At 39.7% G+C, this 18,974-nt stretch overlaps 2 protein-coding genes across 2 annotated transcripts in view; one reads left to right on the forward strand and one right to left on the reverse strand.

Moving 5' to 3' along the window:
- LOC309809313 (uncharacterized protein) overlaps positions 1-10,952 on the reverse strand; it is a 63,342-nt gene extending 52,390 nt beyond the window's left edge. Inside the window, exon 1 of the mRNA XM_082630383.1 lies at positions 10,485-10,952. Within this exon, the coding sequence (XP_082486509.1) occupies positions 10,572-10,928 (357 nt within the window). The 5' untranslated portion in view covers positions 10,929-10,952 and the 3' untranslated portion in view covers positions 10,485-10,571. The remainder of the gene's footprint in view (positions 1-10,484) is intronic.
- An 11-nt stretch (positions 10,953-10,963) lies between these two features.
- The window catches only part of AGPS (alkylglycerone phosphate synthase), a 141,678-nt gene continuing 133,667 nt past the window's right edge, over positions 10,964-18,974 (forward strand). Inside the window, exon 1 of the mRNA XM_082630379.1 lies at positions 10,964-11,310. Coding sequence (XP_082486505.1) covers positions 10,979-11,310 — 332 coding nt within the window. The 5' untranslated portion in view covers positions 10,964-10,978. The remainder of the gene's footprint in view (positions 11,311-18,974) is intronic.

Consider the following 18,974-nt stretch of genomic DNA (forward strand, 5'->3'; position numbering starts at 1 on the left):
AAACACTAGGAGAAACACACCAAGACACATATTAATCAAACTAACAAAAATTAAATTCAAAGAAAAAATATTAAAAGCAGCAAGGGAAAAGCAACAAATAACATACAAGGGAATCCCCATAAGGTTATCAGCTGATTTTTCAGCAGAAACTCTGCAGGCCAGGAGGGAGCGGTAGGATAAACTTAAAGAGATGAAAGGGAAAATCTTACAACCAAGATTACTCTACCCAGCAAGGATCTCATTCAAATTTGACAGAGAAATCAAAAGCTTTACAGACAAGCAAGAGCTAAGAGAATTCAGCACCACCAAAAGAGCTTTACAACAAATGCTAAAGGAACTTCTCTAGGTGGGAAACACAAGAGAAGAAAAAGACCCCCCAAAACAAACCCAAAACAATTAAGAAAATGGTAATAGGAACATACATATTGATAATTACCTTGAATATAAATGGATTAAATGCTCCAACCAAAAGACACAGACTGGCTGAATGCATACAAAAACAAGATCCGTATATATGTTGTCTAAAAGAGACCCACTTCAGACCTAGGGACACATACAGAATGAAAGTGAGGGGATGGAAGAAGCTATTCCACGCAAATTGAAATCAAAAGAAAGCTGGAGTAGCAACACTCGTATCAGACAAAATAGACTTTAAAATGAAGACTGTTATAAGAGATAAGGAAGCACCTATATAATAATCAAGGGAACAATCCAAGAAGAAGGTATAACAATTATATATATTTATGCACCCAACATAGGAGCACCTCAATACATAAGGCAAATGCTAACAGCCATAAAAAGGGAAATTGACAAAAACATAATAATAGTGGGGGACTTTAACACCTCACCTACACCAATGGACAGATCATCCAGACAGAAAATAAATAAGGAAACACAAGCTTTAAATGACACAATAGACCAGATAGATTTAATTGATATTTATAGGACATTCCACCCAAAAGTGGCAGAATACACTTTCTTCTCAAGTGCACACAGAACATTCTCCAGGATAGATAACATCTTGAGTCACAAATCAAGCCTCGGAAAATTTAAGAAAATTGAAATCATATCAAGCATCTTTTCCTATGACAATGCTATGAGATTAGAAATCAATTACAGGAAAAAACCTGTAAAAAACACAAACACATGGAGGCTAAACAGTGCACTGCTAAATAACCAAGAGATCACTGAAGAAATCAAAGAGGAAATTAAAAAAATACATAGAAACAAATGACAAAGAAAACACGACAACCCAAAACCTATGGGATGCAGCAAAAGCAGTTCTAAGATGGAAGTATACAGCAATTCAATCTCACCTCAAGAAACAAGAAAAATCTCAAATAAACAATCTAATCTTACAGCTAAAGCAACTAGAGAAAGAAGAACAAGAGAACCCAAAGTTAGTAGAAGGAAAGAAATCATAAATATCAGAGCACAAATAAATGAAATAGAAATGAAAAACACAATAGCAAAGATCAATAAAACTAAAAGTTGGTTCTTTGAGAAGATAAACAAAATTGATAAACCTTTAGCCAGACTCACCAAGGAAAAGAGAGGACTCAAATCAATAAAATTAGAAATGAAAAAAGGGAAATTATAACTGACAGTGCAGAAATACAAAGGATCATAAGAGACTACTACAAGCAACTTTATGCCAATAAAATGGACAACTTGGAAGAAATGGACAAATTCTTGGAAAGGTACAAGTTTCCACAACTGAACCAGGAGGAATGAGAAAATATAAACAGACCAATCACAAGTAATGAAATTGAAACTGTAATTTAAAATCTTCGAAAAAACAAAAGTCCAGGACCAGATGGTTTCACAGGTGAATTCTATCAAACATTTAGAGAAGAGCTAACACATATCCTTTTTAAGCCCTTCCAAAAAATTGCCAAGGGAAGAACACTCCCAAACTCATTCTACGAGCCCACCATCACCCTGATACCAAAATCAGACAAAGATATCACAAAAAAAGAAAATCACAGACCAATATCACTGATGAGGATAACAAAATACTAGCAAACAGAATCCAACAGCACATTAAAAGGATCATATACCATGATCAAGTGGGATTTATCCCAGGAATGCAAGGATTCTTCCGTATACACAAATCAATCAATATGATAAACAATATTAACAAATTAAAAAATAAAGACCATACGATCATCCTAATAGATGTAGAAAACGCTTCTGACAAAATTCAATACCCATTTATGATAAAAACTCTCCAGGAAGTGGGCAGAGAGGGAACCTACCTCAATATAATAAAGGCCATATACAACAAACCCACAGCAAACATCATTCTCAATGCTGAAAAACTGAAAGCATTTCCTCTAAGAACAGGAATAAGACAAAGATGTCTACTCTTGCCACTATTATTTAACATAGTTTTGGAAGTCCTAGCCACGGCAATCAGAGAAGAAAAAGAAATAAAAGAATCCAAACTGGAAAAGAAGAAGTAAACCTGTCACTGTTTGCAGATGACATAACACTATACATTGAAAATCCTAAAAATGCCACCAGAAAACTACTAGAGCTAATCAATGAATCTGGTAAAGTTGCAGGATACAAAATTAATGCACAGAAATCTCTTGCATTCCTATACACTAACAACAAAAGATCAGAAAGAGAAATTAAGGAAACAATCCCATTTACCATCACAACAAAAAGAATAAAATACCTAGGAATAAACCTACCTAAGGAGACAAAAGATCTGTACTCAGAAAACTATAAAACACTGATAAAAGAAATCAAAGATGACACAAACATGTGGAGAAGTATACCATGTTCCTGGATTGGAAGAATCAATATTATGAAAATGACTATACTACCCAAAGTAATCTACGTATTCAATGCAATTCCTATCAAATTAGCAATGGCATTCTTCACAGAATTAGAACAAGAAATTTTACAATTTGTATGGAAACACAAAAGACCCCGAATAGCCAAAACAATCTTAAGAAAGAAGAAACAGAGCTGGAGGAATCAGGCTCCCCAACTTCAGACTATACTTCAAAGCTACAGTAATCAAGACAGTATGGTACTGGCACAAAAACAGAAATATAGATCAATAGTACAGGATAGAAAGCCCAGAGATAAACCCATACACCTATGGTCACCTAATCTATGACAAGGGGGCAAGAATAAACAATGGAGGAAAAACAGCCTCTTCAATAAGTGGTGCTGGCAGGGAGATCAGCTTGGTGCTTTGTGACCACCTAGAGGGGTGGAATAGGGAGGGTTGGAGGGAGTCACAAGAGCGAGGAGATATGGGGATATATGTATACGTATAGCTGATTCACTTTGTTATAAAGCAGAAACTTAACACACCATTGTAAAGCAATTATACTCCAATAAAGATGTTAAAAAAAAAAGTGGTGCTGGGAAAATTGAAGAGCTACATGTAAAAGGATGAAATTAGAACACTCCCTAACACCACACAGAAAAATAAACTCAAAATGGATTAAAGACCTAAATGTAAGACCAGACACTATAAAACTCTTAGAGGAAAGCATAGGAAAAACACTCTTTGATAAACCACAGCAAGATCTTTTTTGACCCACCTCCTAGAGTAATGAAAATAAAAACAAAAATAAACAAATGGGACCTAATGAAACTTAAAAGTTTTTGCACAGCAAAGGAAACCATAAACAAGATAAAAAGACAACCCTCAGAATGGGAGAAAATATTTGCAAACAAAGCAATGGACAAAGGATTAATTTCCAAAATATATAAACAGCTCATGGAGCTCAATATCAAAAAAAAAAAACCCAATCGAAAAATGGGCAGAATACCTAAATAGACATTTCTCCAAAGAAGACATACAGATGGCCAGGAGGCACATGAAAATATGCTCAACATCACTACTTATTAGAGAAATGCAAATCAGAACTACAATGAGTTATCACATCACACTGGTCACCATCAAAAAATCTACAAACAGTAAATGCTGGAGAGGGTGTGGAGAAAAGGGAACCCTCTTGCACTGTTGGTGGGAATGTAAATTGATACAGCCACTATGGAGAACAGTATGGAGGTTCCTTAAAAAACTAAAAATAGAACTACCATACGACCCAGCAGTCCCACTACTGGGCATATACCCTGAGAAAACCATAATTCAAAATGACACATGTACCCCAGTGTTCATTGCAGCACTATTTACAATAGCCAGGACGTGGAAACAACCTAAATGTCCAAAGACAGATGAATGGATAAGGAAGATGTGGTACATATATACAATGAAGTATTACTCAGGCATAAAAAGGAACGAAATTGGGTCATTTATAGAGATGTGGCTGGACCTAGAGTTTGTCACACAGAGTGAAGTAAGTCAGAAAGAGAAAAATATCGTATATTAATGCATATATGTGGAATCTAGAAAAATGGTACAGATAAACCTATTTTCAGGGCAGGAATAGAGACACAGATGTAGAGAACTGACATGTGGACATGGCGGGGGTGGGGGTGGGTGGCGGGGAAGGGGAGGGTGGGACGAATTGGGAGATTAGGATTGACATATATACACTACCATGTGTGAAACAGATAGCTAGTGGCAACCTGTTGTATAGCACGGGGAGCTCAGCTCGGTGCTCTGTGGTGACCTACATGGGTGGGATGGGGGTGGGGGTGGAAGGGAGGTCCAAGAGGGAGGGGACATATGTATACATATAGCTGATTCCCTTCATTGTATAGCAGAAACTAACAGAACATTGTAAAGCAATTATACTCCAATTAAAAAAAAAAGACGCATGGGGGGAAAATAAATGAAAGCTCTTTAGGGGTTCTCAGTTTTTAAGATTATAAAGACGTCCTAGAGACGAAAGAGTTTAAGTTTACCTAAAAGCAAAAGTTTAAAAGTTTACTGGTTTAGAGTATTAATTGATAAATAGCAAATCTTGATTTTATATGTTCTAAAGAAAATAATTATTTTAAAGTAACTTTTGACTTTGGTTTCCAAAGTCCTTGCACAATTATCATTTTGTAATAAATGTGAGAGGTAGGCAGGCCATAAATTATTCTTACCTAAAGTACCAAGAAATGAAGAAACAGTTTTAGATTGCATAGCAAGTTAGTAGCAGAGTAGCAAAAAAACATAAAGTACTTTCAACTCTAGCCCAATAATTTGGCTAATTAATGCAGTTCCTCCTTACCCTACATAGGGTGATTGTGACATCCTGAAATAGAATGGTATTGCAATAGAATGCATAACCACCTGTAGCCATTTTCACATTAAACATCTTCATTTCTTGAGCTAACTCAGTGCCCTTTACTGGAGCAGACAGCTAAGCACAGTTCAATACTTTCCGTTCATTCAAAAACATTACTAACTTCTTTTGTAGGAGTTCTTTTTCTTTCCTGGCTGCATTGGGTCTTCGTTGCTGCGCACAGGCTTTCTCTAGTTGCGGGGAGCGGGGGCTACTCTTTGTTGTGGTGTGTGGGCTTCTCATTGCCGTGGCTTCTCTTGTTGTGGCCCGCGGGCCCTAGAGCAAAGGCTCAGCAGTTGTGGCGCACGGGCTTAGTTGCTCCGTGGCATATGGGATCTTCCTGGACCACGGATCGAAACCCTGTCGCCTGCATTAGCAGGCGGATTCTTAACCACTGCGCCACCAGGGAAGTCCCTGTAGGAGTTCTTTGTGTCTTCATCACTTGCTGGTAGAGCTTCTTTTTACAACTGTGGACAGCTTCTCAGGTATACCTGATAGGCTGACTTCCACTTGAGAATGAATTCCAAAGTAGTGGTCTTTCCAGGATTGTCATGATAATTCCCTGCTCAAGAACTTAAAATAACTTCCACCAGATCAAGCGTTTACTCTTCTGCTGTTTTCAATGCTCCCCAGATTTGGTCTCACATTTCTTGTTCAACCTTACTTCTTTTCCCTCTAGCACGCATTAACTTATGCAGGAGGGCTGTCATCCTTATACCAGTCTCATTCCCACTTCCATAAGAGCAGTTAGGATTTACTATATTTTTTCTCATTAATCCTTTAATACCCCTGGGAATTAGCTATTACTATCCTAATTTTACAGACAAGGAGCTGAGCCCAAAGACATTAATGGGACAAGCTTAAGACAACACATCTGATCAATGGTGGAGCCAATATTCAAACCCAAGTCCGTCTGGCAATGAGGCTAGTTCTCTTAGCCATTACACCAAATATATTGGTAAGTGAATTAAATTTAAATAGGCTAAATGATCCAAGATTATGTGCTAATACTTCCTAAAAGAAAACAACTAAATGCTGCTTACAAGAGACACATCTAAAATATATGAATACAAGAAGATTAAAAGTCATAGGATAAGACCACCACTGCCCTGCACACACACATACAAGTTGGTGTAGCTAAACTTTAAGACAAAAATCAGTATTAGAAAAAAGAGAGAGATATCTGATAATTATAAAATGTTCAATTAATCAGGAAAATATAATAATTTTGACATATCTGATATATAGCTTCAAAGTACAGAAAAGAAAGATTAGCTGTACAAGGAAAAAGATATAAATCCATAATGATAGTGGGAGATCGTAACATACTTCAATAATTGATAAAATAATTAAATAAAATATCAGGATATAAAAGACTTGAACATGACAGTCATTAGGTCAAATTTGTATTTGGGGGACACTGCACCCCTAAACAAGAGAGAATACAAATTATTCTTTTCAGATACAAATGAAAACTATCTGGAACTGAATAATAATGAAAATAATGTTATTGAAACTTGAAGTTAATTGCTTATAGAGAAATTTATAGTCCTAAATGCATATATCAGAAAAGAAACACAACGAAAGTCTGAGAAACCAATGAGCTAAGCATTCATTTCAAAAAATTAGAAAAAAAGTGTAAGATAGGAAATGATAAGCAATATTAGCAGAAATTAATAAAAAATAAAGCATACATATAATAGGATCAACGAAGTCAAAGGTTGGTCCTTTAAAAAAGTAATAAAATTGTTAAATGCCTGGCAAACTGATTTTAAAAAAAAAGAGAGAGATAGCAAAATAACCAATGTTGGGAATTAAAAAGTGGGACATTACCAAAGATCCTACAGACATTAAATGATAATAGAAGATACTACGAAAAACTTTGTCAATAAATTTGAAAATGTAAATGAAGTAGACAATGTGTTAGAAAAACACTGTTAAAAACTGAAACAAGCAGAAATAGAAAATCTGAATAGCATTAAACTACTTAATCTTTTAATAAAAAACTTCCTATAAAACTTTAGGTTCAGATTGTTTCTTTGGTGAATTTTAGCAAACACTTAAGGAAGAAATAATGATCAATCTTACACAAACTCTTCCTGAGCCTTGAAAACAAAGAAGTACTCATTAGCATGTTTCATGAGGCCAGCAAAACCTGACATGTTTCAACCTTACTTGTAAACATAGACACAAAATATTAAACAAAATTTTAATACTACTCTATATTCAGTAATACATAAAAAGGCCAATATATCATGATCAGGTTGGGTTTATGCCAGCATTGCAAGGTTGGTTGAACAGTGGAAAACCAATCCATGTAATTCACCATACTAACAGAATAAAAGAGAAAAATCCTATGATCATCTCAACCAGTGCAGAAAAAACATCTGATAAAACTCAATATCCAATCATGATAAAAACTCTCAGCAAACTAGGATTAGAAGGGGAATTCCTTAACCTGTGAAAACGTTTGTTAAAAAACAAAACAAAACAAACACTCAGCAACCCACTTCAAACAATGGTGAAGTGTTGAGGGATTTCCCTTTGAAATCAGGAACAACATAGAGGTGCCGCTACTACTACTTCTCTTCAACACTGTACTGGAGGCCCTAGCCAATTGGCTAAAGCAAGAAAAAGAAGTACAAGGTATGAGGATGGAAAGGAAGAAATCAACTGTTATTATTCACAAATGATATAACTGTATGTAGAAGATCTAAAAGAATATACAGTAGCTCAGCCAGTGTGATACTGGCATAAGGTAGATAAAGACCAATGGAGTAGGATACAGAGCCCAGAAACAGACTAATGCTATATGGACACTTGATTTATGACAAAGGTGGCTATGTATTATAGAACAACATATTGTCAACAAGTGGTGCTGAAACAACTGGATACTCATATCGGAAAAAAAAAAGAAACCTGATCTCTACACCATAAATAAAAATCAATTCCAGGTAAATGGTAGGTGTAAATGTGAAAGGACAAACTGTAAGGCTTCTAGAAGGTAATACAGGAGATCTATCTTTATTACACATTCACAAACGATGATATCCAAATGGCCAATAAACACACACAAAAAGGCACTTGATCTCATTAGTAACTAGGGAAACACAAATTAAAACCATAACAAGATAATAGTATATAATAGCTAAAACTAAATAGACTGACAATAACATGTCAGAACTCTCATATGGGAACTCTCCCATGCTGCTGGAATCGATTTTGTACAATCCCTTTGGAAAAGTTTGGCATTTCATTATCTATTAAATATATGCATACTTGATGTCCTAGAAATTCCACTCTTAGATGGGTATGTTACAGAAATTCATCTACACGTCCACCTAGAGACATATTCAAGAATGTTTATAGCAACCTTATCCACAGTAGTCCCAAACTGGAAACAACTCCATTAATTGTAAGTAATGAAAGTAATAAGATAAGTAATGAAAGTCAGTGCAATAAAGAAATTTGGTGCATGTTTCAGGAGTTAATTTCACTTTTGTGTGTGCCTTATATTAGAAGAGATGTTGTAAATGCAAATAAAGGCCACTCCATTTAAATTCCACATGTTATGGGTTCACAGTTTGAATCTGTACTTATGGTCTCCTCTCCATGGGGATCTAGGTTATTAAGGGCCAAGTGTTCCAGGACTCAGAAGGAATAAGTTTGCAGAGATGGCCCTCCTGAATGTGATATCACTGAGGTTTTGCCTTTGGTGGGTATCTCAATGGACCATGCTTCATGTGAAACATTTGTTCCTCTTAGGTAGCATGAAATAAGTATCAGGGCACTCTGTTTGGGCTTTGCTCTTGAAAGGAGAGGGGTTAGGAAATCCTTCACCACAGTCACCTACATCACACTTATTCCACCTGATAGTATCACACAGTTTGTTCCCCACATATATCCTAACTCCTAACTAGCTAATTCTACCATGTAGATGAAGCATAGGCTTAAGTACTTTTGCATCTCATAGCACATGAGTTAGTTACATAATAGGCTCTCAACAAGTGTTTTTACTGCCTACATGTGTTTCATTACCGTACACATATTTGAAATATATATAATCAGCAGTTTTTCCACAGCTATAATGGCTTACACAAAAACTGTAATTTTGGTTTACATCAAGTTTTCCATCACCCAGGAGAAAAGGCTTTTCGTTATTCTGTTGATATCGGCAAAATTTATAAATTTTGTCTCCTGAGAGTTGGCAAGAAGCATGTTCAACCTCAATATGGAAAAGACTGTACAAGTCAGTTAACTACATTTACATTTAAGGCATGCCAATAGTATTAGACTGAGCTCTCTGGGAGTCAAGCAAAAATTAATAGATCTGTTTTATTCCAAAAAGATTCTGATGAAGTTGTTGCTTATACAGCATTTTGGCTAGAAATCTATGCATTTTACATGACTGCGAGCAAATGTGCTAGCTGGTGTTTCAATGTTGTTCTAGAAACATCTAGATAGAGTGTGAGAAGCTCAAAGACTAGAGTTGCTGAACTCTCAGACTTGAGTTTTTTCCTTAGAGCACTCAGCAATTTACTATTGCTGCCCCCTTTTTTCACTCCTAGTCTATCTGAAATAGCCAGTGGTTTAAAGCAGCAGCTAAACAGGAGTGGGGCTCAGGGATTCTGCAGTTAGACTGGACGCTTAACGCTGAACTCTCTCTTAAGATCTGGAGATCAGGCATACAAACCAAGTCCTCTTCACTGTTGCGTGAATTGTCTCAGAACTATTAAATAGTTCTTTTCTATCAGTCAAATAACTCCTGGAATATCTTAACTCTTTCACAGAGACTGTGTTAGCAAGAAGGTGGCTCTTCAGAAAGGAGGTGACTTCACTGGGCTTAGAATGCTTATGGCAACCCTTTCTCTTGCCATTCCCAAGACTTATCTTTTGCACATTATGCAAAAAGGAACTCTACTTCTGATGGCTGAGGTCTGCAAGGTGGCTTATGAAAGTGTATCTAATCAACTGGCTGAAAACGATTGTGGAGCACTGTCCTACTGATATGCCCCTAATTTCACCAGGTGCCACTCTCCAGAAATGAAGTCAATTTGTAGATTAAATGAGAAGTCGTAAGAGCAGCTGTAGAGTAATTCTATCTCTAGCAACACAAAACTTTGGCACCATTAGGGAAAGGAAGGGCACAGCACCCAGTAACCACGGAAAGAGAACCAAGGTTGCAACTTAGCATTAGCATTTACTAGCTGCACGCCCTCGGGCAACTTAGTGTCTCGGAGTCTCAGTTTTTTCATCTGTAAAATGGAGATTACTTACTTGAGATCTAGCATTAAGCACAGCGCCAGGCACGAAGTAGGCGACGAGAAAATGATAGCTATTTGCTCTAATGGTTATAGGCACGAATCAGTTTTGAGTTAGTTTAGTGACTCCGCAGGAAGGGGGAGCAGAGGTGGAGCAGCAGGAAAGGATGGCGTTGGTTTGCTCGTCAGGTCCCCAGCACCGCCCATGTCTCCTGCTCCGAGGCGTTTGCTCCCGAAAGCTACTCCAGAGGCTCAGGCCACATTCGAGGAGGCCACCCAGGGCACTAGGACACCTCGGGGACGCTTGCGGTTTGGCTCCCGGTCTAGCCCATCCCGGGCCGAACCAACCCCGGGACTGCTCGAACTCACCTGCTTGACAGGTGTCGGCGGTCTGGGGCGTGACCGCGGAGGCGGGCGGGTGCGGTGGGCGGGAGCTGAGACTATGAAGCTCCAGGCGCATGGCACCCGCCGCCCAGTCGCCGCGGTGGCTGCCGGGATGCGCCGCAACGAATGGTCGCGCCGGGCGCAGCTTTGAGTGACCTTTCACCCGCGCCCAGCGGTCCCGGGCGGCGGCACAAGGCGGAAGCCATGGCGGAGGCGGTGGCTGCGGCTGCGGCGGGCGGGACGGGCGCGGGCGCGGGCTCCGGTTCTGCAGTGGACAGGGAGCGGGACCGCGCCGGGCGGAGGCTGCGGGTTCTTTCGGGCCATCTGCTGGGCCGGCCCCAGGAGGCTTTGAGTACCAATGAGTGCAAAGCGCGGAGAGCGGCGGCGGCGGCGGCCGCCACGGCGGCGCCCACTGCCACTCCCGCCGCGCAGGAGTCGGGCACCATCCCCAAGAAGCGGTGAGTAGCGGCTCTGTGGAGCGAGCTGGCGGTGAGGGACCAGTCCGGGCCTGTGCTGAGGGAGGGCACCGGCGAGATGGGAAGGGAGGTGACACGGGTGGGCGGAAGGCATTCGGGTCCCTGAAAGTGCGGACCATCTGGTTTTAAGAGAGCGTGGATGAGACCCTGGACTCTGTCAGTAAGGGGGACGGATGAAATGGTGGATTTTGGTGACTGTTTGAGAGTACTAGACCTGAAGAACTCTTATTGGGGAAGGCTTTCAGGGGACCTTTTCTTGGATTCATAATGCGAGAAATTCATTCTCTGTACGGAATTAATACTTTGGAAGCCAAGGTCTTGGAATAAATAGAAGGGGTTTTATTGTGATCCTCTAAAGAAATTTAGGTTCGTACTAAATGATGGATCTCTTCTAATTCGCTCAAGCTTGGGTGCGGGGAGAAGTGGTTTCTGGAAGAAGGTGCGGCTGACTGGTTTCTGTGGGGTAGATTTCTGCTTGCTTAGGGACATGGTCTTTGACTTTGAGGGAGGAAATCGATGGGTGGGTTAGAAGCAATAAACAGCGGACACTAGTTAGTGATTTAGGGTGTGGTGGTAGCTACTGAGCTCTGGTATAACCAGAAGGTGAAAGATCCTTGTCTGTGGTTGAGGTTTTTTGTAAGGCATCTTGACTACGACTTTTTGGCGAAATGTTAAGCTCTGATGGAAGCCACAAGGAAAAGCTATTTTTTGAGATGTGGTTTTGTCAACATGGATAAACTTTTAAAGTGGAAAAAAAAGTTGCTAATGTTTAATGTGTACTTTCAATGTGCCAGGGATTGTGCTAAATCTGTGATTTCTTTTACTCCTCTCCAAACTATGAGGTAGGTGCAGTTATCTCTCATTTTACAGATGAAGAAATAAACAAGATTTAGAGGCCTGCTGCAGGATTGGCAGGTACACTGTGTGGCAGGTTAGATTTCGAAAGTGCGTCAAGTTGACTTAAGGGCCAAATTCTTAAGCAGTACTGCTTCCGATGAATTCATTCATTAATTCAACATTCATGAGTCCTTCTTTCAATACATGCTCACTGCACTAAGAATAGAGAGATTTAAAAATGCAGTATTTACTCATAAGGAACTGATAGCCTAGTAAAGTAATGTTATAACACAGTGAGATAAGAAACTTAGCTGATAACCGTAGCAAATAGTCACTTAACCCGGATTTGGGTATTTATTTGTTAGGGCAAAGGCTTTCCAGAGTAAGGATTGCCTGAGTAAATCTTGAAGGTTGTATTGGAAGGAGCCTGCCAAAGGAGAAAAGCTTTTTTTTTTTTTTTTGGCTGCATTGGGTCTTTGTTGCTGCGTGTGGGCTTTTCTCTAGTTGTGGTGAGAGGGCTACTCTTCTTGCAGTGCCCGGGCTTCTCATTGCGGTGGCTTCCCTTTTTGCGGAGCACGGGCTCTAGGCACGCGGGCTCAGTAGTTGTGGCACACGGGCTTAGTTGCTCCACGATATGTGGGATCTTCCTGTACCAGGGATTGAACCTGTGTCCCCTGCATTGGCAGGCGGATTCTTAACCACTGCACCACCAGGGAAGTCCAGAGAAAAGCATTCTTGGTGGAAAGACTGTGTTCACAGGTAAAGCAGTGAGAGGTTGAATTGCCAACAGTTAAGTGTTGCAGGAGGAGGTGAGAATGACTTGGGATGAGGGTTGGAGATGTGGTCTTGTTTGCAGGATTTTATGTGGGGTAAAACATGATTACATTTACTTTTTAGAAAGGTCACATTGACGATTGAATTGAAGGTTTAAGCAGCTGAACATATAGTTTCTGGAAACATAGATCTGAGTTTGAATTTCTCCTTCACAATTCCAGCTGCATGACTTTGGGCAAGTCACTTAACCTCTCTCAGAGCTTTAGACCCCTCATCTTTGAAAATGAGGACAATAATTCCTACTTTGCATTGTTGCTGTGAGAATTGGAAAATATAAAGTGATCAAGCGCTTAGTGCAATGCCTGTTTCATAACCCCTCAACAAATGGGAGATGCAGTTTTGATTGAGTCCAGAGACATGGAGACCGTTTAGAAGACTATTATCCTAGTGAGAAATGCTGTGATTCTGAACTAGGGCATAATGTTTGAAAAAGTATTTGAAAAAAGTATTAGGAGGTAAATTTTCCATAACTTGGTTACTGAGTGGTGGGGGAGGAAGGAATCAAGGATCACATCTTGGCCTCTGGCTTCATTTGAAGTTATATTGGCTGTGACTGGATTTAAAACTTTTAATTTTTCTAATGACTTAATGTACATTTATGTCCATTCATTTGTGTGCATCTGTGTGATTGTACATTTATGTGCAGGTTCACACTCTCAGAACTAAGTAGTTAGGACAGGTGCTCCTTAAGGCTGGATTTAGGGGCCTTTGTCTGCAGCATTTGGAGAAAAATAGTAATGCTTGGAAGGCACATTGGGGTAATGGATGAGGCTTCTCATGGCTGAAGGTGACTGGTCCGGGAGGCCTTCTGTGGCTGTTCCATGGACTGAAGGCCCAACTGTATGTAATCTATGTCATCAGTGGCTCTGGTCTTTCATTCAGGATTAAGTGTGGCTAGTGGTAAAATTTAATCCTGTACAACTGTTTTAAAGTTTGAATCAAAATATGAGGGAACACAAAAACTTGTATTCGGTGGAACACCAGAAGCTTCTTCACAGAGTGATCTACTGCTTAGCTGGGGCTCAGTTTGCCAACATCAGAACTGAGCCTAAAGGGAAGGCAAGTGATGGAGCAGGAAGGAGCCAGTGTGTATATCTAGTAAAGTGTGAGTGTGACTATATGTCATTATTTTGGAAGCATTTGGTGATGTGTAGTATTCGTATAATTCCTTCTCTTTTATTACCTTGGATGATGTCATTGGTTGTAATTCTTTTATCTCATGACTGATTATCATCATGGAATTGGAGGAGTGACTTCTTGAAACTCCATGCTTTCATTCCTCTTACCGAGTAGTCATGCATGTTAATTTACTCAACATTTATAGAGTAGTTGCTTTATGACCTACTGTCTTAGGTTCTTAGGTATTGGAGGTAAAGAGATGATAATAGTCCTTGGCCTCAAAGAATTCAGTACAGAAAGGGAGATGCACATGCCAGTACATTTTGGGTAGAGTCAATGTAGATACAGGTATAGATGCAGCACAAAGGAAAGAAAGAGTGATATACTTTATCTAGGGGGTCAGGGGAAGCTTTCTTTTTCTTTTTTTTTTTTTCTTTTTTTTTTTTTTGTGGTACGCGGGCCTCTCACTGTTGTGGCCTCTCCCGTTGCGGAGCACAGGCTCCGGACGCGCAGGCCCAGCGGCCATGGCTCACGGGCCCAGCCGCTCCGCGGCATATGGGATCCTCCCAGACCGGGGCACGAACCCGCATCCCCTGCATCGGCAGGCGGACTCTCAACCACTGCGCCACCAGGGAGGCCCAGGGGAAGCTTTCTGAAGACAGTTTAAAAATATGGATGATAGTGTGGAAGGTTGATTGGAAGGTGAGGGGAGTTTGTATTCCAGACAGAAGTTATAGCACATGGCAAAGCAGGGGGCTGTGAAAGTGCATCTTGTATTTAGGTAACTAAATAATTCAGTATTGGTAGAGGTGGGAGTAAAGTGAAAAGAGGAGGGCACAAGCAGGTCATGGAGGCCTTTGGCCTGTAGGTCATCAGTCCATTCATTCTTTCACTCGTTTAGTGTGAATGTTTGCTTACTATGCAACACATAACTGAACAAAAACTGCCGTTATGGACTTACATTCTAATTGGAGTGGAGATAGTGAGCAGACACAGTATGTCAGATGATGGTAAGTATGATGAAGAAAAAAATGAAGCAATGTAGGAGGATAGATGATGGAGAGCCTTTGAAGGAATTAAGCCGGGAAGGGGCATGATCAGATTGGGTTTGGGTTTGAGAGCAGTCACTTTGGCTAGTGTTCAGAATGGATTGGAGAAGGATGAGGATGGATATTGGAAGATCCATTCGGGGAGGCTGTTGTAGCAGAACAGGTGAGAAATAATGAAGGATTAAACCAAGATGATGGCAGTGAGAATAGAGAGGAAAGGATGGATTTGCATTTTGGAAGTTAGTGCATTAGGTGATATTTAAAACCTGTTACACTTGTCACATGGTCTCCTATGAGTTGGTTCTAATTACTTCTATCCAGGAACATATATTCTCATTATTTGAAGTTGCATAGTAGAGTTTTGAGGATGATGGTTTACTTTTGGACCTCTGTTTTCCTTTAAGTGCATGTTACTCCATGAACAATTTCTTTTTGCTCTTGCTTCTGAATGGAGTTTTAGATCCCTAAAAATCATAATAAATGTCAACTAAATATGTGACATTTTTATGTCTTGGTTTTGGATTTTTTCCTTTTTTTTTTTAAGTTACTGTAGTGTTATGAAAAAGAGAAGGAAAAAGCCCTTGTTCACATCTGTCCCTCCATACTGATAACCACTTCTCCAGTTGTAATTTTGGCTCCAACCTCTTTGTGGTTTGTGTTAGTCAGAACTGTTCTATGGCAGTTTTTACAGAGGTTATAAACTCTTATGGTTCAGATCAAAATAATATCTGATTAAGAAAGCTATTAATTACTTAATTTACTTGCCCATACTGTTACTTATACACACCATTCTTTAAAAAATAATGTATTATTTAACACTTACCAGAAACCTTGGTAGATATTTTCCAGAAGGAAAAACCTGAGTTAACCTCTTGTAAATGTTTCCCAGGAGGACATCTGAAGCCTGTAAGAGCTGATGCATTTCTGCAACAAGGTTATTTGCACAAGTGACCTGACTTACAATTTAATGTCATTTGGCAAAATTAGAGCTTATTTTAGTAGTTATGCTGAATGAAATACTTAGCCTGCATTGAGTTCCTAGCTAGGAATTCTAGTAATAGTAGTAATAGGAGTTTTAATTTGATTAAGTCCTAATATACCAGGTACCCTGCTGAGGCTATATGTACATTATCTCATTTAATTTTCAGAGTAGCTCTGAAAAGGAGGTGACACTATATGTATGTTACGGGTGAGGAAGTAGAGGCTTAGAGTAGTTAATTTGTCTAAAGTCATGCAGTTATGAAACAAAAGAGACAGCATTTCAACTCTGATCTGTCTTCCTCCAGAGGCTGCGTTTCTTCCCCTATGCAATATTACTGCACTTGATGTTGTTGTCTAGGGGAAATTACCTACTTGGTTGTCATCAAGCTATTTTCTTTGTCATCCAAGTTGTAAATCTTTTGTTATTGAATAGATCATGATCATATACAGTGTCATAATTAAGAGAACATTAGTTTATATTGTACTTATTATATAAATTATAAAATATATGATCCTGTCAAAATGAAATTCATAATATATACAATGGAATATTACTCAACCATAAAAAGAAACAAAATTGAGTTATTTGTAGTTAGGTGGATGGACCTAGAGTCTGTCATACAGAGTGAAGTAAGTCAGAAAGAGAAAAACAAATACCGTATGCTAACACATATATATGGAATCTAAAAAAAAAAAATGGTTCTGAAGAACCTAGGGGCAGGACAGGAATAAAGACGCAGACATAGAGAATGGACTTGAGGACACAGGGCGGGGGAAGGGTAAGCTGGGATGAAGTGAGAGAGTGGTGTGGACTTATATATACTACTAAGTGTAAAATAGATAGCTAGTGGGAAGCAGCCACATAGCACAGGGAGATCAGCTCGGTGCTTTGTGACCACCTAGAGGGGTGGGGTAGGGAGGGTGGGAGGGAGACACAAGAGGGAGGAGATATGGGGATATATGTATATGTATGGCTGATTCACTTTGTTATACGGCAGAAACTAACACACCATTGTAAAGCAATTATACTCCAATAAAGATGTTTAAAAAAAAGAAAATATAATGCATTGTTTAAAAAGATAGACCAACCTGTTTCCTTTTGTGAGTGAATTTTGCTGTTTGACTTGTGAGAGAAAATGGTGTTGAGAATAAAACGGAAAGAAGGAGGAGGACTGTGGAAGATGCCAGATCAGAGGAGAAAGGAGGAGAGGAGAAGAAGTAATGGGGGATTTACTGCCTGGGTGTAAATTAACTATCTTTGGACTATAAATGAATAAGAAACCCTGAAGACTTAATCTCCATGGTTATTTGGTATCATACTTCTCTTAGATTGGAAGTATCATTTTGAGATGGACCACATCTTCTGTAAATAGACACCATTATGTCAGGAAGTTTCTACTATAGAGCCATCTACCTTCTGGTCACTTAATAAAAATATCTAGTAATGAATTAAGTGATCTTTTTTTAGGATGCAGAGAAATGGAGTGCTGTTGTAGTCAGATGAGATACTTTATGGAACCGTTTAAAAGCAAGTGCTGGGGCTTCCCTGGTGGTGCAGTGGTTAAGAATTCACCTGCCAATGCAGGGGACTCAGTTTCGATCCCTGGTCCAGGAAGATCCCACATGCCGCAGAGCAGCTAAGCCCGTGCGCCACAACTACTGAGCCTGTGCTCCAGAGCCCGTGTGCTACAACTACTGAAGCCCACGCGCCTAGAGCCTGTGCTCCGCAACAAGAGAAGCCACCGCAATGAGCAGCCCGCGCAGTGCAATGAAGAGTAGCCCCCGCTTGCCGCAATTAGAGAAAGCCTGTGTGCAGCAAGGAAGACCCAACACAGCCAAAAATAATAAATAAATAAATAAATAGCAAGTGCTAAGCAAGTATTACTCCTTTTGGTTTTATTTTCTAATTACTGAAATAAGATACTAATAATAAACTAATCTTCAACCGATTATGTTAATTTCAAATCCAAACCAAATTAAGGTATTCTGAGTAGGGTTTACTCTCTTTATTTGTTGGGCTTTAGGGGTAATATTTAGTTATACCTCTGTCCCACATCTGAGTTCAGAATCAGTTGAGAAGTAAGAGTCAGAATATAGACCGATGGAGTAAAAATGTCAGCTTTATTACCAATAAAGCTGGTTGGAGATTATGGCTCGGATCTGGGCTACCTAATATTTACCCTGAATTAGCTATGCTCAGTCACAGGTGGTGCTGGGCGGCAGATTTCCTCTGCAAGGGCAGAGTCGGCTCTGGGAAGCCTCATACATGGCACCGAGAGACTAGAGTATAACCTCTCCATAGCCGATAGATTGGAGAGAGAGAAAAACAGCTGACCCCAGGTGCTTAGTGCCTCCTCTCAGAAGCCACTAACCAGGTAAGTCACTCTTTCCATGAGAAAGAGTGAATGTGTGAGGGCTGAGGAGAGGCCAGGACTGTTACCTTTCTGAAGTCCCTCCACATGGGAAACCGGAGAATGGAGGTTTTGCTGGAACGTTTTTGGAGAAATTAAGGGAAAGGGCTGAAAACTTTTTGGTAAACAAACAGTCTTCCACCTATATCATTTGCATATATTATCCCCGTTGCCTACTGAATATATTATAGTTTCCTTGGTAGGGCAGTTAGCATCCTCCAGGAGGATCTGTCTAAATCAGCCTTTCCAGGCTGTCTCTTATTTCCTTGATACCTACTGTGTACTCTAGCTACATACCAGAATTATTGCTGTTACCAGAATATCGTCTTCCCTTCCCCTTTGCTTTGTTTGATATGTTAGTGTGTCTCAAAGTGTAGTACGCATAGCAGTGATGGTCCTGGCGGTACAAACCTTA

The sequence above is a fragment of the Mesoplodon mirus genome (genome assembly GCF_964341445.2).
Source record: "Mesoplodon mirus genome assembly, chromosome: 8".
NCBI lineage: Eukaryota > Metazoa > Chordata > Mammalia > Artiodactyla > Ziphiidae > Mesoplodon > Mesoplodon mirus.